This window comes from Bufo gargarizans, chromosome 2 (genome assembly GCF_014858855.1).
Source record: "Bufo gargarizans isolate SCDJY-AF-19 chromosome 2, ASM1485885v1, whole genome shotgun sequence".
NCBI classification, from domain to species: Eukaryota; Metazoa; Chordata; class Amphibia; order Anura; family Bufonidae; genus Bufo; species Bufo gargarizans.
The window spans coordinates 510,921,874-510,944,672 of NC_058081.1; the positions used below are offsets into that span (position 1 = coordinate 510,921,874).

General features: G+C 42.9%; 1 protein-coding gene across 2 annotated transcripts in view; it reads left to right on the top strand.

Moving 5' to 3' along the window:
- The window catches only part of CCND2 (cyclin D2), a 57,472-nt gene that overhangs the window by 13,865 nt on the left and 20,808 nt on the right, over positions 1-22,799 (top strand). For both annotated transcript variants that reach the window (XM_044281286.1, XM_044281285.1), the window contains exon 4: positions 14,771-14,919. In XM_044281286.1, coding sequence (XP_044137221.1) covers positions 14,771-14,919 — 149 coding nt within the window. The remainder of the gene's footprint in view (positions 1-14,770; positions 14,920-22,799) is intronic.

A 22,799-nucleotide genomic window follows, 5' to 3' on the forward strand; every position in this document is an offset into this window, starting at 1 on the left:
CTTGGCCTACAAAAACAGAATTTAGAATCCAAGCTTCCTATATACCTCCGTCTAGAAGATGCAGTTACCATACCTGAACACCTATATAGATGTGTGAGTGCATAGATTTATTTCTGCTAAAACTCGCAGCACACGTCCACCTTTGAACACCAATTTACATAGAGATTTCTACATAAAAAGCTGACTCGCATTGTACGTACATGATGTATCTTGTGCTGATCCTGAAAATTAGTCTATTTTACTGCTGAGCTGTATTCACAATTCTGCAGGCTTCAGAGCTGAAATCTCCCAGCATCCCTTGTCTGCTAAATGTCTACACAGCACTTTCTCTGGGAAGTGTCATTCTTATGCCTGACCATGTACAGTAATCTGCTGTCCCACTGCAATATGGGAGCGCAGCTGAGTTGATATTTGCAGAGTTCTGAATGCAGCTCTGAAGCTTAGCACAAGGTGTAACTTGGGTCAGTACAAAATAAGTAATGTAACTAAAAGGTCATCCAGCTAGGGGTATGTGCACACAGCAGATTTTCCAAGTGGAAGAATCTGCTGAGGTAGCCACAGCCTGTATCTGAAGCTGACCACTTAATGGGCTTATCCATGGACAACCAATGATGGTTTAGATGTGCAAACTGTATCAAGAAGTACAACCAATGGGGTGTGGATTTGATGCAGATTTTGGCCTCAGAATATGCACCAAAATTTGGGTGAAAAGAAAATTCCGGCATGTGAACCTACCCTTTTTCATGCTGAAAAGTGAACATAAACACTATCGCCCAGAAACGAAGCTTTTGTGTGGATCTGTGAGACAAACCTACATGCCCATGTTGTAACTCCGCTAAGTCTCCAGTTTTACTCTAATTTTTGTGCCAGACTCGGCTGATCTGAGTCTTCACGGCGGCTCCCTCGACCTATCGCATAGCATTAGAAAAAAACATGGCTGCTTTTTCCAATTGCAGCACCACAGTTCTCCATAGGTTGTGTGTGGTATTTCAGATCAACCCATTTCACTTAAATGGAGCCGACCTATATTACCAGACATGTACCATGGATAGGAGGCGTGGTGCAGTTTTTCCAATCCTGCACAACCCCTTTACTCATTTGTAGAATGAGTACCCAGTTGAAAGTACGAAAGTACCTCTCATCTAAGCCGCCTTGTGTCACCTCGCTCATGGAGACCATTTATGTTTTAAGATAGCTTTCACTTGCGCAGTCTGCTTAGTTTTTAGTGCTTTTTAACATTTTTGTTTACTGGCCCTTTTAAGGCCACCTAGCACAATGGAAGATGGGGTTTATAGAGTTTTATATTATATAATTCTTTTTTTTCTGTTCCTTTTGATCACCAATGCCAATATTGGATCATTTAAGTTGTATTACCACTCGTAAAGGGATTGCCAAGACCATTTTTTTTTTTTGTTTTTTTTTTCTGCAAAACAGTGTCTGGCCTCTGCTTCTACAGGATCTGTTTAGTGATATTTCTGAACTAAAGAATGATACTTGATACTCAAGGTTATTGCTATAAAAGCTGGCAAGAATTTGGGGTGTTTCGAAGGCGGGACTAGGGGCACCAGACTGATCAGTGAGATAATGGAATCTCATTCCCAATAAGGTATATTCCCTTTCGTTATTATAATTTATTATTTTACTTGCTCATACAGCGCTGACATATTCTCCATCACTCTGTCCCTAGTGGAGCGCAAGTTCCCTATCAGTATGTCTTTGGAGTGTGGGAGGAACCAGAGTGACCCGAGGAAACCCACTCAGACACAGGGAGAACATACAAACTCCATGCAGATATTGTCATTGGTCAGATTCGAACCCAGGATCCCAGCGCTGCAAGGCAACAGTGCTAACCACTGAGCCACGTGCTGCCCAAAGGTTTGAAATTGTGTAAAAAGCACAAAGAAATTAGGACATTGTGACTAGTAGTGGTCCTGGTACTCATTCTTAGAAGAATACTGAAGGAATGCTTAATGTCACTGCAGTCCTTGAGCATTGCCTATACATACTACCTATATGTATCGGTCTTATAACGGTCCTGTAGAAGGGTCCCCCCTGAAAATAAGCCAATAACAAGGAGTTGCTGCTGCCAGGGTTCCCACTGATCTGCAACAGACATTAGCAGTATGCATTTGCTTCTCCTGCAGTACCATCATGGAGGAAGGGGGTATTTACATGACTGTATTTTCGGTCTGCGTCTGAACCGTGTGGTTTTTTTTTTTTTAAATCTTAAAAAATAGAACATGTCCTATTCTTGTCCATTTTTAAGACAAGAATATAAATTTTTAAGGGCAGGAAGTGGTGATCCGCAAAATGTGGAACACACAACCGGTATCCGTGTTTTGCAGATCCACAATTTGTGGACCATTAAAGAGGACCTTTCACCAGAATAAAACTTCTAAACTAACTATACAGACATGGAGAGCGGTGCCCAGGGATCCCCCTGCACTTACTGTTATACCTGGGCGCCGCTCCGTTCTCCCGTTATTGCCTCCGGTATCTTCATAGTGATTGGCCAGCGCTGCAGCATGGGAGAAGGAGGCGCCAGCAGGTTCCCCTGGGTGGAGCCTAACAATGAAGATACCAGAGGCTATAACGGGAGAACGGAGCGGCGCCCAGGTATAACAGTAAGTGCAGGGGGATCCCTGGGCGCCGCTCTCCATGTCTGTATAGTTAGTTTGGAAGTTTTATTCTGGTGAAAGGTCCTCTTTAAGGGACAAAAGTGAGCTTTTTCAGTGCTTTTTCAGGATGTTGGCCTCTATCATAAACTAGGCCATATCGAAACAACTTAAAAGGGTTGCTTACTTTTGGTGTGCTTTCTTTAAGACCCCCACCAACATGGCCGGACCCACAGTGGTGAGCATACTAATCTGGTCCCCAACCCTAGGATCCAGTTCCATCTCTCCCCCCTCCGGCACTGCTGGTCCAGGGTCTACCCACGTCAACATTTTGTTTGACACAGGTCACATGAACGCCGCAGCAGTCACATGTCTACTGCAGCCAGTCAACCCTTTTAAGAACATGATAAGGATTTAAAAGACAAAAATAGGAAAACTTTAAATAAAAAAAAATGTAGTTGCCGGCCTAATGCTGGAGTACTGGGTGATTCTGATAACTGTCCCTTTCTGCGTTCTGTCCAGTGCAGCGTTTCTCTATAAACTTTTGTGTATTCAAATCACCAAAAATAACATATCCATGCTTCCTGGCTTACATAGAATCTGGCGTGTGAACATTGATGTGTTGGTTGATTTGGGCTCTTACAAGGTCTCCATGACAACACTGCTCTCTCTCACAATTTTAGAGCCCTTTTTCTGTTCGGAGAGGTCCCCTTTAAGTGAAGTAAAAGCAAGTATAGATTCGGCTGCAGTGACCTACAATATCTTTTAGTTCCTGTTCCGGTGCTCCGGTTTTCCATGCAGTCTGCCTTCCAGTGGAGGAAGGATCGGTTTCTTGGTTCTGTTCATAGGTACTTAATCCTTATGATATCCTCTGATTGGATATCTCAAGTAAAGAACAAGTTGCCATTTTAAATCGGCTAATTTACTGTCAACAAGTTATGTTTTTTCCACTTCTGGTTTTTGTGGTTTCATAAAACAAATATGGACTGGGAGATATGTCTTCTACTGGGAAATGTGCCCACTGGAAAGGAGGACTGCCTTCCAAGAGAATATCTGCTGACAAGGACTCTATTATGGTAATATTATGGGCTCTCAAAATATTAACCGGTTGAGTACTGCTTGATGTCCAGTCAAGTCCCGGAGACCAGTGGTTTGGTGGCCCTCGTTAGGTGACTGAATGTGATCAGTTTCATTAGGCTACTTTCACACTATCCAGCAGGGTCCAGCAAAAACGCTTCCGTTACTGATAATACAACCGGATCCAGATGGTTTCTATTATCTATAACACATTTTTAACGTTGTCAAAACAGATCCGTCATTAACTCCATTGAAAGTCAATGGGGGACGGATCAGTTTTCTATTGTGGCAGAGAAAACTGATCCGTCCCCATTGACTTGCATTGGGGTCATGACTGATCCGTTTTGCTCCGCATCCCCAGGACGAAAAGCAAAATGCAACATGTTGCGGTTTGCTCTCCGGTCTGGGAACGCAACTAAACGGAACAGAATGCATTCTGTTCAGTTCAGTTTTGTCCAAATTGACTATGAATGGGGACAAAATCTGAAGCGTTTTTTCCTGTATTGAGCCCCATGACTGATCTCAATACCGGAAAATTTTAACGCTAGTGTGAAAGTAGCCTAATTTGTTTCCTATAGATGTCTCTGATATTTTTATTTTATTTTTTTGTTGAAAGTATACAGGCCTGGTTTTATCAGATGATCAGGGTACAAAAGACAAGACTTCAAAATTTCTCACCATAGTGTTGTTTTCCTTCAGGCCATCATTTCTCATCAAACTCCATTCACATCCAAAATGGAGTTTAGACTTTAGTTACTTTCCTGTTACCAGGAAACATTGTGGTGGCTCAGATGTCATATAGTCAAGTTAACTCAAGTCACGTGATTGACTTTGGAATGTAGTCAGTTTCTGTAGGCAACCAGCAGACTTGTAAGTACTGATCTATACGTGCATGGAATCTAGTGTGATGGAGCTTAACATCTGCACAAAATATGGAAGGGAATGTATCCTCCACATGGCACTTGTATGTTAAGTGACACTGACAGTGTTTCATCACTGTGGGTGGAGTGTCCCAGGGCCTACTCCATGACAGATCATTGGGAGGGTAAAGAAGCGAAATGCCTCCTTCTGCCACCCTCTGGAGATTTAATAGCAAGACTAAGGCTACATTCACACGTCAGTATTTTTCTATAATCCGAATTTCGGTCCGTTTTTTGCGGATCCGTTGTTCCTGAAAATGTTTCCGTATGTCATCCGTTTTTTGCGGATCCGCAAAAAACGGAAACATGTATACATTTCAATAATCAAATAAAGTTGTTTGGATTTCTTTGAAAAAAAATTGAAAAAATAAAAATAAAAAATTTGCTATGTGTTTCCAGGAACGGATTCCGCAAAAAACGGAAGACATACGGAATGACATCCGAATGTCTTCCGTTTTTTGCGGAACCATTGACTTTGCATTGTACCAGGATCCGATTTTTCAGGAACATAATAGGACATGTTTTATATTTAAACGGACATGCGGAACGGAACAATGGAAACAGACAGCACACATTGTGCTGTCCGATTTTTTTTCCCAGGACCCATTGAAAATGGGTCCTGATCTGTTCCGTAAAAAACGGAACAGATCAGGAAAGAAAAAAACGGACGTGTGAATGGACCCTTAGTCTCTGAATCTCCGGGCATTATATTAAGCCAACCATAAGCACAAGATTAAAATTATCTAAAATGGATGATTTTGGCTAACTATCATTAAAAAAATTATTGGAAGCAATCGTTTGTGATGGCCATGAGCCAAAAATGTGAACGTCCAGGTTTAAAAAAAAAAAATGGACTGTCTGGATGGCCAGTTTAGTCTAGCATGATGCTGCTTACCAGGGTATTTAGATACTAGGCTTGGTCAGCAAAAAGAAAAGCTTTTCTATGACTCTGGTATAAGCGCTGTTATTTAGGTGTTTGTATTTTTAGGGCATTGTATGGCAGTTTGAGTTGGGGACTACCTACCTCTTTTGGCAACTTACGATGGCATTATTTGTGTATTGTATGGTGGTATTTGGACATTGTCAAGAACAATTTGGCCAGAGGACTACACAGACCTTGTAATGGCCCTTATTGCCAGGTAGCATAGAATTTTTACATTGCTTATATTACAAATAATTTTATTTGGTATATTTATTGGTGGCCTGAAATTTTTATTATTTATTTAGTGGCCTGAAATAAGTGCTTCACAGCAATTCACTTTACAGTAACTTACATGTCATCTATTTCTGCGGCATGACATCATAGTATGCTAAAAATAACCCATTTTGTCTATTTTTGTGTATGTGACAATCACATGGCGATGACATTTGGCACTAATTGGCGGTTTTATTTTAATTGTAGATGAGGTCAGTGGAGTCAACTGGACATGTTTTGTGTTAAGTTACTGAAAGCGCTGAGGGATCTATAAAATGTCACGGGCCTCTCGCCTGTCTGCGCTAACTAAACAGGATTTTTCTATGTATTCTTAGCCAAGAAGCCGGGGTGTTTTAATCTGGGTATTGTGAGTCACCACTTAATTTATTTATTTTTTTAACCACTGGGTTACTTTTGCTGTAGCTGAATATAATAGCCTACATATCTGTTGGAATCTGTTATAAAATATGTATTTATGATGTCATTTTCTAGAGTGGCAATGTCTCTCCAATAGTATATCTCAGGGCTGGCCAACCTGCGGCTCTCCAGCTGTTGCAAAACTACAACTCCCAGCATGCTTTGTCTGCCTACAGCTATTAGCCTACAGCATGGAATGGTGGGAGTTGTAGTTTTATAACAGCTGGAGAGCCGCAGGTTGGCCAGCCCTGGTATATCTGGTTTTTCAGGAGAGCGGTGATGTCACTTTAACAGAACATCTATATTGGAAGAATGATGATGTCACTCCAGTACAATATGTTATCTGTTTAGAGAGTGGTGATGTCACTGTAAGAGAATGTAAGGGCCCCCTCAGAGCTTTTGCTCATGGGGACACATGGCGGCACACTCCCAATAAGCTATTTTTCGCGGTTTCGGAATTATATGTATATGGTTGTACATTTTTCGGGTTTCTCGCTATTTCCCACCATCCCCATTCTCGTATATGTCTATAGAGTCATTTATTGCAGGTAATTGAACCTGAGGAACTGGGGTCAACTTGAGGTCCGATCGGGCCTGTTCTAATCTGCCTCTGGATGCTAGGGTTTTTTATTGGATGTTTGAACCAGAGCGGGAAAATCTGACAGCTGTGATTTGTCGTCATCTCCAATTCCTTTATTTAAACCCGGTTATCTGGTGTTTTGTGTCAGTTAGGGCGCAGAAGAGTTCAAATGCCGTGCCCCACCCACCCTCCCCCTGTTCAGTCGCGATGTTTGTTTTATCCACACATAGAAGTGTCTGTCTATATTCATGGTTTCTCTTTTATAGTATTCTTGTTAAGTAATGGGAGTTGTGCTGCCATGTGGTATACTGTATCTAGAGTGGTGATGTCACTCCAATAGAATATATGGTATAGCTACACATTGTTCAAAATCACGCATACGCCTAAAAATTTAAATTTTTCTGTTTGCTTCAGTTTTTTTCTGCAATTCTGATAAGTTCTTGCATGTTTTGTGTGAGCGGTTGTAATCAGTTTTCATGTGTTTTTCAAATGCATAAAAAAACTTGAAAAATGAAATACATGCCCTGTGTTTAGTTGCATTTTTGGTGCACACATTTCTTTGGGGCCCATCTTGTGTGAAGAACGCAAAAGATAGAAAATACTGCATTTTTAATTTCTGTGAAAGAAGATGTCCATTGACTTTATCAGGTCCGTTTTTCACTGCGGACGCTGAATGTTTTGAATTTAGATGGCACCCGCACATGAAACTGCCTAGTGTGCATAAGCCTTAAGACATGTACGCAATAGAGCAAAGCTGACTGAACCCTCCTATTTTGCCTTTAAGCCGACTAGTTTGTGTACTGGGGCTTCTGACTCTCCTCCGACAGATATCAGTGGAAAGAAGGGTTAGTCATGTCCAAGTTCAAAACGTTGTACACTGCACTATTCTGTCCAGGGGGAAAAATAGACTGAAACAAATGATCGAACGTTGAATCCTTTAGGCCTCTTTTACACAACCGTATGTATTTTGCGGTCTGTTTTTAACAGATCCGTTCCATAATTTTATTTATTTTTTCATTTCGTATTTCCGCAAAAAACATCTCCGTATGGCTTCTGTATGCGATCCGTTTTTTTGCGGATCGCATAATGAAACATAAAATTTGTAATAATTACTGTAATGTTTGTAAACAGTAAACACGTGGGCATGGATCCGTAAAATCCGGATGACAAACGGATGTGTTCCATATGCATTCCATATTTTGTGCGGACCCATTGACTTGAATGGAGAGACGGAACGTTATTTGCGGACAATAATAGAACGAGTTCTATCTATTAGAGGAACGAATATACAGAAACAGAATGCACACCGAGTACATTCCGTTTTTTTGAGGAACCATTGAAATTAATGCTTCCGCATACGGACTGCAAATGGAAGCCACAAGAAGGGAAACGGAAATAAAATACGTTCGTGTGCAAGAGGCCTTAGACTGATTTATTTAATTTTTTTTGCCTCATGACTGATCAGCATCTTGTATCATGATGAAAGATGCCTGATTATCGGCAGCACATCCCTGTGTAATCAGGGAGTTGCTGTCGATCAGGAATAGAACTGAATTAGTACTCTTTCACATAAGTATTACAGATTTTCTCAGTCTGATGGTTTTGCACGCAAATTCAGTTAGTTTTGTCAGTGTTTCAGTTTTTTACGTGAGTGCAATCCGTTTTTGATGCGTTCATCACACTTGTGAAAAAAACCTGACAAATAACAATCTACATCTCCTAGCAACCATCGGTGAAAAACGCATTGTATCCGGATGCAGTCTGTTTTTCACTTCTATGAAACCGGGACTGCGTGAAAAACGCAGAATTTAGAACATGCAATTTTTTTTTTTTTATTACATTTTTTCTGAATGTAGAAATGATGCGTGGAAAACCACACTCATGTGTACAAACCAATTGAAATGAATAGGCCTGGTTTTAGTCCAGCTGCTATGCTTTTTGCTTCACGTGTCGCGCACCCTGACAGAAAACTTGCTTGTGTGAAAGAGGCCTTAGGGGGAAACAAAATGTTCCTCCTTCATTCAGTTTAGTTTTGTGTAATCAGGCTGGTGCAAAAGAGTGCTGATAGCTGTGTTGCCATCCATTGGTGCTCACAGTGCACGATAATCGGGCAGCGCAATACCAACCTTGGGGTACTCAAAGCCCAGCTGTGGCCTAAAACCCAGTGTGAACACAGCCTAATAATGTCAGTTCATTTGTATTCTTAAAAAGGAAAGGTGGGGCTCAGTGTTAACCAAACTTACACCTTTTAACACTAAGCTTGCTGAGCAGTAAAGAAAGATTTATATTAGTCAGATCTTTTTTGTTCTTTTTCCTGGAATATTGTGAAACCTCACACATACAAACTGTTAACCAAAATCTGCATTAATTTCAGCTTTGTGCACAGTCATCGCATTTACTGGCTATAGAAGTTTTCACTATGTAAAGTGTAAGACAAACCTAACGTTTTATTTTTCCATCCAGTTTTTTAGACTACTTTCACACTAGTGTTCGGGTGTCCGCTTGTGAGCTCCGTTTGAAGGGGCTCACAAGCGGCCCCGAACGCATCCGTCCAGCCCTTAATGCATTCTGAGTGGACGCGGATCCGCTCAGAATGCATCAGTCTGGCAGCGTTCAGCCTCTGCTCAGCAAGCGGATCCGTCCAGACTTACAATGTAAGTCAATGGGGACGGATCTGTTTGAAGATGACACAATATGGCTCAATCTTCAAACTGATCCGTCCCCCATTGACTTTCAATGTAAAGTTTGGACTGATCCGTTCAGGCTACTTTCACACTTAGAATTTTTTTTTACAATATAATGCAGACGTATCCGTTCTGAACGGATCCACCGTCTGCATTATATGAGCGGATCCGTCTCAGACGGATCCGCTCTGAACGCAAGTGTGAAAGTAGCCTTACACTAGCGGTTGTCTCACTTCAGCAAATAGCATTTTGTATGTAGATAGTTAATTGAGGGCACTTGCTAATGTATAGTGATCCTCCATATTGCCTCCTTTGCTGGCTGGATTTGTTTTTCCATCACATTATACACCGCTCGTTTCCATGGTTACGACCACTCTATATAATCCAGCAGCGGTGCCTGTGCACACTATAGAACAAGGATGGCCAACATGAGGCTCTCCAGCTGTTGAAAAACTACAACTTTCAGCATGCCTACAGCTATCAGCCTACAGCAGGGCATGGTTGGAGTTTTACAACAGCTGGAGAGCCGCAGGTTGGCCATCCCTGCTATAGAAAAAAAGCACCAGCCTACGTGAACTTCCACAGTCCCGGCCACCAGAGAGGCTGGTGCTTTTTCCTATAGTGTGTAAGCATGACCACCGCTGAAGGATTGCAGGGTGTCGTAACCATGGAAACGAGCGCTGTATAATGTGATGGGAAAAATTAATCCAGCAAGCAAAGGAAGCAATACGGACAATGACAATACATTAGAAAGTGCCTTGTAGTAACTTTTTCTACATGATAAATGCCATTTGCTGAAGTGACACAACCCCTTCAATGGCAAATCTGTTTAGTTGTGCTGTATGATGGGAGCAGGAGATATGTCAAGGCACAGCGAGACCAAATTCAGGGATGTGGGAAAGCTTGAAAGTTCTAATGGACACTCTACTGGCTGTTACCCAGGTTTCCCAGACCAATGTAACAAAAACACGACTTAATAAACATATTATAATTTAGGGTCCGTTTTTGGAATTGCCCAATGTCCGTGTCACTGTCTTGTTGTGCGCCGTCACATGTTTGCCATGCATACTGGTTGCCAGGGGCAACAGTTGTTGTGCAGCATGTTTGTGCTTTCCTACTTCTCCTGGTTCTTTCCCTGTCTGGTGCTGGAGGGGTTAACTTCCTGGCTAGGTGTGTTCTGGGTGTTGAGATGGGGTCAGTGGTACTCCAGCCTCTGTTTGTGCTGGAGCTATGCTCCTGTCTTGGATTTTCCATCTTTCCAGTGTGAGGGCCACCTGGTTAGATATCAAGGTCATCCGATGTCATCTTTATGTATTTTACCCTACCTTCCCTTGTATATGTTTGGTGAGGGTTTATGTACAGGGTGGGTTGTTTTGTCTAGTGTTATGTTCCATGTCTGGTCTGTTTGGTGTGTTGTCCAGCATGGTTGCTAGACTTTTCCCTATCTGTGTGTGCCTTTGGTGAGAGCGCCCCTGGGTTCCCTGGAGGGGGGACCACTAGCCAGTGAGCAGCTCTGCCTGGGCCGCCATGCATTCGGTCCGCATGGGGGTCCAGGTAGTCTTGGTGCTGGTGTTTCATCCTGTTGCTGCAGCAGGTAAGTGCTTGTTGTTCCGGTGTGTTGTCGTATCATTGGGTTCTTATCTGCCATCCCAATAGCTGTTCACTGTCTTCCCTATCCTTGCTGCTTGGCCTGTGAGACTCCTGTTCGTCGGTGTTCTGGAGGAACAGGTCGTCTCTAGTTCCTGACCTTATTTCAGGGATCGGCAGGGCGACTCGGGGTCCGAGATTCCTGTGTATGAGCCCATCTGGGTCCGCTCATAAGGTTAGGAGTCGGGGCCAGGATTAGGGCAGATTTAGGAGGTGTCCTGCTCCCTTTTCCTGGTGTCCAGGCCTAGCTGCTTCCCCGTTTACCCACGCTATATGGTGGGGAGTTTTTCCCCACTCCCTACTGTGACAGTCAGATATAAATTATAAGGCAGTATGCTATCTCCATGCTTTGCAGGCTCCTTAGATGTCTGCTTGAAGTATACAGAACCTGAACATGACTGCTTTTATTCAGCAGTGGAGCTCACCTGCAATACCAGACACAGCCTGTGGAGAGGTGTGACATTGTGTTGTTTTTTTTTGTTTTGTTTTGTTTTTAATATCCCCAACAAGCCATTTAGTTTGACTGCCACTTTTTGTGATCTGAGCAAGTCTAACATATTCACACTTACTGTGGGCACAAGTCTGGACTCAAGATGTTAAAATGCATATAACGCAAGACACTTGCATTATTTTTATACTGTGATTTCCCTTTAATCCAGCATCCTGTAAACCAGGAAGTCTGATAACCCACCCCTTTCCTGCATACAACTGCTCTTTAGTAGTTCACTAAATCACAAATTCCTTTTTTAGATAGTTTTTAAAGCCATCCAGTAACTCAGAATATTTGATAACCCGCCAAGTGCCTTTCATCCATACAATGAAATCATTTTAGTACACATTTCAGCCCGATTGAATATATAGAGTTAATTTGGAAAGTCTTCAGATCCTTTCAGTTATGTGGCGGCCTTGTGCTAAAATAAAAAAATCCAATTTTTCCCCATCGTTTTGCACTCAATACCCAATAAAGAGAAAGTGAAAGCAGAATTTTTTAAATGTTTACTAATTTATGATCAATAAAATAAACTAAAATTGTACATAGACCTTGAAATTTAGCTCAAGTCAAGTGTCTTGATCATCTGAGATGTTTCTACTCATTAGTTGGAGTCCATGCTTTGGAAAGACATGCCCCTGTCTACATAAGGTCTCACAGCTGACAATGTATATCTGAGATAAAAACAAGCCATGAGGAGGAGAACTGCCTGTAGAGCTCAGAGACAGGATTGTGTGGAAGCACAGATCTGGAGAAGTGCACAAACAATTTCTGCTGCACAGAAGGTTCCCAAGAACACAGTGACCTCCATAATTAATTAACCTAAGAAGTTTGGAACATCCAGGACTCTTAGAGCTGAATGCCCATCCAAACTAAATCATTGGGGGGAGGGCTGATTTGAGATCCACTAAACATCTCTGGAGAGGCCTGAAAATTGCTAGCCACCAGTGGTCCCCATTAAACCTGACAGAGCTTGAGAGGCTCTGCAGATATGAATGGCAGAAAATCCCCAAATCCAGGTGTGCAAACCCTGTGGCATCATACCCAAGAATACTGGAGGGTGTAATCTCTGCCAAAGGTGCTTTACTATAGAAAAAAAAATCCACTTTTTTATTTTTTACATGTTCACGGGGGGGGGGGGACCTACAGTCATGGCAGAGTTATCCCGTTAAAGTGGGATCCTGGCTTCAGTGGCAATATCCAACGGTAATCAGGAGCACATCCTGTGAAGTCTCTTCAGTCCCTGCCGCCAGCACCAGGATTCCCTGTGGGCAGCAGGGAATGAACAGACCTCACAGGTTGCGGTGATCCAGCGCTCTGGCCCAAAGAAAGTCTCACACATAGAAATACGCATGAGACTTATTTGTATATTTATTTATTTTTTTGTGTGTAAAATTGCCTGTTTAGGTGTCTGACGCTTGTACAGGCATTATTGCGACCTCTCCTATGCCTAAATCTATAAGGGTACCTGCACACGGTGCGGATTGCACGCAGGTTTTCTGTGCATGTTTTATGTGGCAGATCCAGCAGCATAATACAGTTCAAATAAACTAAATGAGATGTGCTAAATCTGTCCGCAGTGTGTAGAATGTACCTGCAGTGCAGATTTAGAAGTCCACAGCATGTCAATTGTTTATGTGTCTCCATGGCTGTTAAAGTACACAGAAAATACTTATCAAAAACAGCATAAAACCCCCACAAAATCCGCAATAAAAAGTGCGGATTTATGTGTGTGGTTTTTTTATTTTATTTTTTTTATCTTTCTTTTCATGCAGATTTTCTGCATACAGATCTGTGTAGTCTAATGGTGATCTCCTCCTGCCCATGTTAATAAGGTTTGGTTGGAAAAATGTCTCAATTTAGTATGCCCTAGGCCTATATTGTGCAGGAGGGGTAGTGCCCCCTACATAAAGTTAAAAAAAAAATAACACAAAAAAAGTATTTTCCTGTGGGGGCTGTCAGGTTGGATTCTTATTGTCTGGAGTTTCTCCATAGCTGGAGGTAAGGAGACTCTTCACAATGGGGGCCACACTCTGCACTCAGACACTTGCCGCCCCATTTGCAGCACTTAATTAATATGCTAAAAAATAGGAGCCGTTGATACAAATTGCAGCCTGTTGTCCAACAAAGGCGAGGCATGTGTGAGCTTTTGATGGCCAACTTTATGGCGCTTGCTGGAGCGGTTAGCGTGAGGAGAGCAGGGACTTTGTGAATGCTGATCCCTAGTCACTCTGGGCCTCTCGCCATTCGCTCGCTGTCTCATTTGCATTCTGAATGACATTAAGGAGGATAACTAGGTGATTGGACCTTGCCGGGGTCTCTTGTGACCACACGTGGAGTGGGACCTACAGCAGTGCTGGCTGGCATAGGCACTGTGACTCTTTTATGCCAGACAAGAATTACAGTCTGAGTTACATATCCTATAATGCATTAGATTTGGCAGTTCTTGAAGCTGGCGAGCACATTCTTATGTAACATGAATATTCCTATAAGCAAGAAAAGCTGTAAAGTCTTTGCATCTAAATGTACAGATGTAGCAGAGCTGAATTTGTCATGTCATAATGGCCTGTTACCATGTCTGACCGTTCCTCTCCATTGTGGAAAGAGGTGTAAATCAAGAAAAGGTTTTGATCCAGTCGATCCTTTGTTGCTCCTGAAAAAGTGCATTCTGTTCTGTCGTAACCATACACATTAGACTGACGTCGGCCAATTGAAGAATTTTGTAAAACCCCTTTAAAAACATCAGTAGAAACTTGCCAATATACCTTATTATCTATATTTTTTCTTTACATACAAACAAATATAATTACATGTCTTGTATTTTAAGATGACTTCTACGAACAAATTTCTTATTTTTGTTAAAGGGTAAGACTTATTCACTGTGTTGTGGTTGCTACAACACCTGAGGGGGTGAAGAGCAACACATAGCTTTCCAGAACATTAGAGAGAGCCCATGTGTCCTGCACTGCCCCCACAGGCCCAGAATTTGGCACAACAGTTGTGTTCCTGTAAGATATCGAGCGCCAAACCTCCTCAGCTCTGCTACATCTATAAGTAAAACTTTGTTCCACAGTGGTTAATCCTCATCTTGGCACACCGCAAATATTTCCTGCCTTTTCCTGACTGGGTGTTTTGCTGTTTTCAGATTTTAATTTTGCCCTGTACCCACCATCTATGATAGCGACTGGAAGCGTGGGAGCTGCAATCTGTGGGCTGCAGTTGGACGATGCAGAAAGCCACCTCTCCGGGGATAGTCTGACGGAGCACTTGGCTAAGATCACTAACACAGATGTGGTGAGTATCTTTTTTTTTCCTCCATCATAATTAACAAAAAATCCATTATTACCCCATAGTTCTGGGCCTCCATGTTGTATCTGCAGCTGCTTTCAGGGGCTGTTTTTGCCACTTTAAGTTTTTGATGCGCCTTGCGTTTCAGTTAGGTGCAGTATTTCTTACTGCTGAATCAATGCCCTTAAAAGAGCATTTGTCATTTGGCACGGAGCAGCCGGCTGCTAACCCAGCCTAGCACAGACTGTCTCCTGTACAAACCAACGCTTAAAGGGGAACACCCGCCAGAAGCTGCCTGACATGTCACATGTTAAAGTTTCTGGACACCTGGAATTTCACACGTGGCTCCAAAACACATCTGGAGGGGGAATCGCTGTACACCGCACGGTTCACAAACTGGTATTCATAGGAATCTGTCTCTGGGAACAGGCTGGCATGAGAGGTTACCCGTTCAGGCCGTCAGTTGATTACACTAGGCACAGTGCAAAAATTATTACTTATAAAGCATTACTACATTGATACAACCTGTATAAAAATGGTTACTTGTGGCTATATTCAATTCCGTTTTCAAGAGCTACGATTGTTGTCACTGAACGAGAACATTCTCGTTCACATCTAGAAGCCAAAAATTCACTCTGATCATTCACTGAAAGCAAGCAGAGAACTTAAAAAAAAAAAAAAGTTAAACCTTGAAATCGCAAAGTAAATAAAAATAATTAGACAGATGTTATGAACATCAGGGTGTATGTAATATAAAGACAGCTTTGGCAGCGACAATTGGATCTATGGAGGTGGTTAGGCCGTTCCGTATGGGCAGTGGTAACCTGCCTTGGCATTCATAGTTTCCTCCATAGAAATACTGCAGCCACCCATCTACAGGGGTTGTTTCCTAGAGTGTCAAGTGTCCTGTCCCATACACTGCCTAACTATGGAGGCTGAGCATTGGTTTTTAACAATGAGGCCAGCAGAATTCTACTATATTACCAGGAATTAAACTACAATCCCGTAGCATCACCCCCCCTACCAGATCCGACCTTTGAACAGTAACCTCTTGCTTCCCACAATGCCATTTGTTTACAGTCATTCCTAATTTTAGATGAACCCTTCACTCTTGAAATTGGCAAACAGTCCCTTTTTAGAAGAAGTTCAAATAAATGGAGAGGGGTCATTAACTTGCAGGGCGAGTGTTTCCGGTCTTGGTAGAATGTATATGGCGGAGTGAGCGAGTGCACGCCCCAGGTGGTCTCTTCCACTTTACCTGCTATCCATTCTGCTACTTGTGTAGGGTTTGTTATGAATCAGATAATTTCTGGAAAGTTCTTTCTTTGTAAGCCTTTTTTTTAGGATAGGGAAAAAAAAATACAGCCGACCATAAAGACTGGATGATTCACGCTCAGGACATTCCCCACAAATTAGTGTATATCCTGTGAATGCTGCCCAAGAAGATGACCAGATGCAAATATGGTTTCCTGAGGCCCCATTATTATGGAAGATTGACACTTGGTAAAGCTAAGTGAAAACCAGAACGGCAGTGTTTCTATTCCTGCAGAGTTTGTAAAGTTTATTAAACCGTTAACGGCACATGGTTCCAGTTATGCAGGAGCAAGAAGATGTATTGCCGCAAAACCAGTAGCCACTCTGATCCTAGAAAGATCCTGGACTAGTTGCATTTTGTTTTATGGCTTTCTAAATTAAAGAGTGCCACTCGTGTCCACTGGATGTGTCTGGTCTTGTAGCACGTCTCCTTTTAAAGTGGATGATGTGCCACAAATATTAAACTTTCTTTTTTTTTTTTTTTTTTTTAAACCGGCACCTGGTTCTGATTACTTTTGTAATTGCATGTAATTAAAAATTTTGAATAGCCACTGAGTTATTCTGTAAAATGTATTTGTATTTTGCCACCATTTTGTTCTTTCTATCATCCCTCTGTCTACCTCGCTGAGGTGGTCGCACATGCTCAGACATGCCTCTTGAGCTTCCAGCTTGAAATAAATGTAAAAGGATTTTCTGACTCTTTCTAACTGATGACCCCCACCGATCAGCTGTTTTGAGAAGGTATCGGCGCTCCTGTGAGCACTGTATATAGCTCAGCCCCATTCACTTCAATGCGATTTAGCTGCGCCTAGGCCCCATGACCGATTAACTTGATGGCACTGGCCTAGAATAAGCTATGAGAAGGCCGCAGTGTTTACAAGAGCGCCAGTGCTTCCTCAAACCACTGATCAGCAGGAGTCCTGGGTGTCGGACCCCCCCACCAATCAGCATAGGTCATCATTTTAGAAAGTGTTGGAAAACCCCTTTTAAGGCCTCTTTCACACTACAGTTTTGTATTTTCGTTTACGGGCCGTTTTTTGCGTTCAGTATACGGAACCATTCATTTCAATGGTTCCGCAAAAAAAGTATGCATTCAGTTTCCGTATTTCCATTTTTCCGTTCCGTTGACAGAACATTTCCTATTATTATTGCCCGCAAATCACGTTCCGTGGCTCCATTCAAGTCAATAGGTCTGCAAAAAAAGGAACCCATACGGAAATGCATCCGTATGTCTTCTGTATCTGTTCCGTTTTTGCGGAACCATCTATTAAAAGTTTCATGCCCAGCCCAATTCTTTCTATGTAATTACTGTATATGCCATACGGAAAAACGCAACGGAAATAAAAAACGGAACGGGTCCGTGAAAAACGGACCGCAAAACCCTGAAAAAGCCATATGGTTGTGTGAAAGAGGCCTAACAGAGCAATGAATAGGGAGAGCTCTGGATCCATGTGAGGTACAGGGATGCTTCTAGATTTGAGAGGTGTGTTTTTTTTGTTTGTTTTTTTTTTACCTTTAATCATTGTATAACCCCTTAAAAGTCCATGAAGCTGAGCTGTAATACTTGACACAACCCATAGACAAGGGTGGTGCTGAACATTGCTTAATCCTCCCCTTTCCCAGCACAGACACGTGGCTACGGTCATTGTGTGATGTGGGGTTTATCCCTATGGTGAGGAAATGTTCCTTACGGGGGGCAGCCAAAATGTGGTCTGAACACACAAAATTTTCAGTTCACTAAAACTTTATAGCTGACGTTTGCTAATTCCTCATCTTGCAATATGGTTGCCTCTTCTTACTTCAGCGTTCAAGAAACCTAATTCCACTGATAACCTGAAAAGGTGTGACTGCAGTTTCTACGCCCTGAAAGATCAGATCTGAGAGGTTGTTTGGTGGGGTTCACACACTGGAGAGGTGCTTTACTGTTTTGTTACCTAGAGGGGTAGGCTGGTCACCGACTTACTCCTTCCCCTGCCTACCAGAAAGATGGTTCTATCCCTGTTATGATGGGGTGAGCGTTAAAGGGCATCTCTCAGTAGATTTGTACCTATGAAACTGGCTAACCTGTTGCATGTGCACTTGGCAGCGGAAGGCATCTGCTGGCAGCTGGGGGGCCGCAGGTTGGGCATCCCTGCTCTAGGAGTAACAGGGGGTTACCATTACACTTGGAGATTCTGTGCTCTCTAACTGCCGCTCCCTCTCCACATTGATTGATAGGGCCAGGTGTTATCATATTTACACTGCCTGGATCTATCAGAGTTCAGAGTGCTTGGTAGTTGCAGAGCCTCTAGGAGTAATGGCAATGCCCCTGTTGCTCCTAGAAGTTCATTTGCATATATTAAAACTTTATTTTTCTCGGCAATGACTGCATATAAGAACATGGGACCAACACATAGACCTTCAGTTGCCAAGCACACATGTAACGGGTCAGCCAGTTTCATAGCTACAAATCTGCTGACAGATGCCCTTTAACTGGTAACCACCTTGATTCCTCCATGTCACAAGCAAACCCCAACAAGCTATCTAAGCTTCCTGGAACCCTTTAAATGTGAAATGTGGATAGTGAGACACTGGGGTTGGATACAGTCCATCAGATTTTTAATGCTTTTAGTGGAATTGGGCTCTAATGGGATATTCGCATCTTAGAAAATGATGTGCTATCAATTTGTTGGGTGGGACCCCCACTGGTCCTGAGGAGAAAGTGGCTGCAACACTGCTTTAGCTTTCTCGACTGTGCATGGAAAATTTAACCAGTGATGTCCCCCCTTCATTTTTAGGATCAGTGGGATCCGATCCCAGAGGCCAGCTTTGCTCCAATTTAATAGTGATGACCTATCCTAAGATAATATTACTTTGAAGGGGTTGCACAAGAGCAGGTGGTCACAGAACCTCTTTGCAGCTGCAGTTTTCTATGGCTAAAAGGACTCCCCCTTTCACCATATAGGACACTTCCCATTAAAGGGGTTGTACCATCATTAAATGCTATTTTAATATAATTCAGCATGGGAAAACAACTTGCTTTTGTAATTTACTGTTACAAAATTGCTCCAGTTGTGAGATTTTTCTTTCATTTATAGTGGCATCCCCTAGTGTTTAATCTGTATAGTAATGTGCACGTCCACCTACTGAGGTGGTCGCATGTGCTCAGTATTATCCTTTAACTACCACAACCATATTTACTGTTGGCGGCTACTGCCAGCCTAAAGAAAACGTAGCTGCCCAATTGGATCAATGCATGAGGAGATCTTTGGATCCTTGTGAGGTGCAGGACTGGTTCTAGCTTTGTTAGAAAATACATTACATACCATATGATGTGTAATTTACATGTTTTTACATGAATCGTGGCATGAAAAAACTAGAATTCTCAGCTTTATGTACCAGAGTAATTTCCTGGAGGCATAAACATTTAGTAGATTATCTGTAGAATATGGCAAAGACTACATAATGAAATCCACAGGGAAAATACAAGAAATAGAATCACATTAAAGTTATCTCTGCCGCCAAGAGCCACAAGATGTTAAATTCTAATCATTCTTGGAACGAGCCGACTCTCTAATTGGCAAAATGTTTGTATTCCTTTTTTGAATACTGTATCTGTCATAAGACTGAAGACAGCACAGTTCATGTGAGGTAAATGTCTATATTGGTATAGTGCGGCTGGCAGCGAGGAAAAAATGTCCCTCGCCTGGCTTCTATTATCAAGGTTCTACTGACTTTGAAAAAGACCTTCAAAGTTTTCTCCAGAGACGGGTGACAGCTAGGGTGATGCCGCTTATGGGAGAATTATCCTCTTCTATTAAAGGGCCAGAACATGATATCCTGTTTAAAGGGGCACAGCCTAGTGAAACCGGCACATGAATTGAGTTTCCAGTGACAGAAATGTTGCACTTTGTCCCATGAGGTTAACATAGCACAGCCTGAGGTCAGACTTTACCATTTCTTTATATAGAAAAAATGAGATTATTCTGACTGGCATTCCCCTTTAAAAAAATATATATATTTTTTGTTACTATTTCTGTTGTCCCTGCAGGGAACTGTCATGTGACACCCCCTCCCCAAATTAGCTCTGCTGACTGGCTGTGAGCTTACAGAAAGGAGGGGCCTTTGTAGCCATCAGTTCTTTAGCCCCCAAAGAGTTACCCAAGACCACTAAGGGTACTTTCACACTTGCGCTTTCCCTCTCCGCTATTGAGATCGTCATAGGGGTTAAATACCGGAAAAAAATGCTTGTTTTGTCCCCATTTACTGTCAATGGGGACAAAACTGAACGAAACTGAGTTCACCAGAACCCACCACGGACAGACTAACGGCTTCAAGTGAATGGGGCTGAGTGGAACGTGTCGTCACTCGGCCTAAGGAAAACCCCTTTAAAGGCACCAGTCTTTTAAAGGGCTTTTTTCTGGTAAAAGCTTCTCATTTACGCTGGGTTCAGACCTGAGCGTACTGAACGTACGCTCTGTATGCGCGATTGTACGGGCGTTTGCAATCGCACATACAGAGACAAGCGAACGCCCATTGTCGCGCGTTCCCGCTGAAGTCTATGTATGGGAACGCACGACAAGACGCCCCAAAGAAGCTCCTGTACTTCTTGGGGCGTCGGGCGTTTTACAGCGCGTAGGAACAAATGGTCACATGACGTAAGGGCATCTGGTCGCAGCCATGGCAAGTGATTGGCTGCAGGTAAAGTCAAACCGGATGTTTTAAAGCAAGGGAGCCCAACGCAGCATCGCAGGCCGGGAGAAGGTTTAGGGAGCCAGTGCCAGGAAGCAGGTAAGGCTACTTTCTGTCATGGATCTGCAAAAACGCTTCCGTTAAAAAATACAACCCAATGCATCCGTCAAGAACTGATCCGGTTGTATGATGTCTTGTATAGCCATGACAGATCCGTCATGAACACCATTGAAAGTCAATAGGGGACTGATACGTTTTCTATTGTGTGTCAGTACGTCTTGCTCTCACCACATCGGACAGAAAAAAAGCTGCTTGCAGCGTTATTCTGTCCACAGTGGGGACGCAAACCAAACGGAATGGAATGCATTCTGGTGCACTCCGTTTAGTTCAGTTCAGCTTTGTCCCCATTGACGATGAATGGGGACAAAACGGAAGCGCTTCCCCCGCTATTGAGATCCTATGACAGATCTTAATAGCGGAAAGGGAAAACGCTAGTGTGAAAGTAGCCTTAAAAGACTTCCATTTACAGGTCCTGCCAAGTGTGGGGTTTATTTTGTTTTATTCCCCCCCCCCCCCCCCCCCCCCTCCATTCTTGCACAACCCTTTTAAGTTGATTTTTCATTAAAGGGCTTGTCTTATTTAGAACAATTTTTGTAGTCTCGTCAAAATCTGATGCTGAACAAATACCTTAGGGGGGAACCTGTCACCAGGATTTTGGCCATAGAGCTGGGGACATGGGCTGCTAGATGGCCGCTAGCACATCTGCAATACCCAGTCCCCATAGCTCTGTGTGCTTTTATTGTGTTAAAAAAAAAGTTTCGATCCATATGCAAATGAACCTCATATGTGTCCTGTATCCGGAGAGGAGTCCAGCGGAAAGGAGCCCAGCACCTCCCCGCGTCCTCCGAATCTCCTTCTTGCTGGCTGACGTCACAGAACTGGAGCGCCGAAATCTCGCGATGCGCGTGTTAGCGCATGCGCAGTGTCGGCATCATGTTCATTCCCTGTGCTGGCATCAGCACAGGGAACGAACTACGCATGCGCTAGCTCGCGCATCGCGAGATTTCGGCTGTCCAGCTCTGTGACGTCAGCCAGCAAGGAGGAGATTCTGAGGACGCGGGGCAGTGCTGGGCTCCTTTCCGCTGGACTAGTCTCCGGATACAGGACTCATATCCGGTCATTTGCATATGGATCAAAACATTTTTTTTTTTAACACAATAAAAGCACAGAGAGCTATGGAGACTAGGTATTGCAGATGTGCTAGCGGCCATCTAGCAGCCCATGTCCCCAGCTCTATGGCCAAAATCCTGGTGACAGGTTCCTTTTAAGGGAGTTCACTTGGTTTTTATCAAGTGCCTGCAGCTTGCCTTTGTAAATAGAAGCACCCTGTGTCCACATCCTGGTTCTGGCATTGTTTTCTTCCTGCACTGCATTGGCATAGTATGTCTTTGGGTAAGCATGAATCTTCCATTTACGGAAGCGGGCTGGAGGCACTTGGTAAAAACTGAGTAGCCAGGTAAAATTTTTGGTCCATCCCTCAGTCAGCTGCCAGCTTGGGGTTGTTGACTGACGATTTAACCAACATTATAGGCTGAAGCAACAGACAATATGGTCAAATATGTTCTCTTGGTTTCCCTTGAAAGCTTTCCTATAGTTGATCATTTTTACTATGCATTTAAAAAAAAAAATTAAACTTTTTGTATGTTTTATAAGTGTGCGTATTGTCATGTTATGCATTATGTGGAGCCTTTTTCTGTTCTCTGTAACATCTATTCTGAGCAACCTATGATACCAAAGTTTCACCACATAGGGGGGGGGGGGGGGGGGGTCCTGAACTCCTGGAAATTCTGGTCTCTTTCGTCGTACTGCTGTTAAGAGAATCAGTGTGTGGGCTGCTTCCT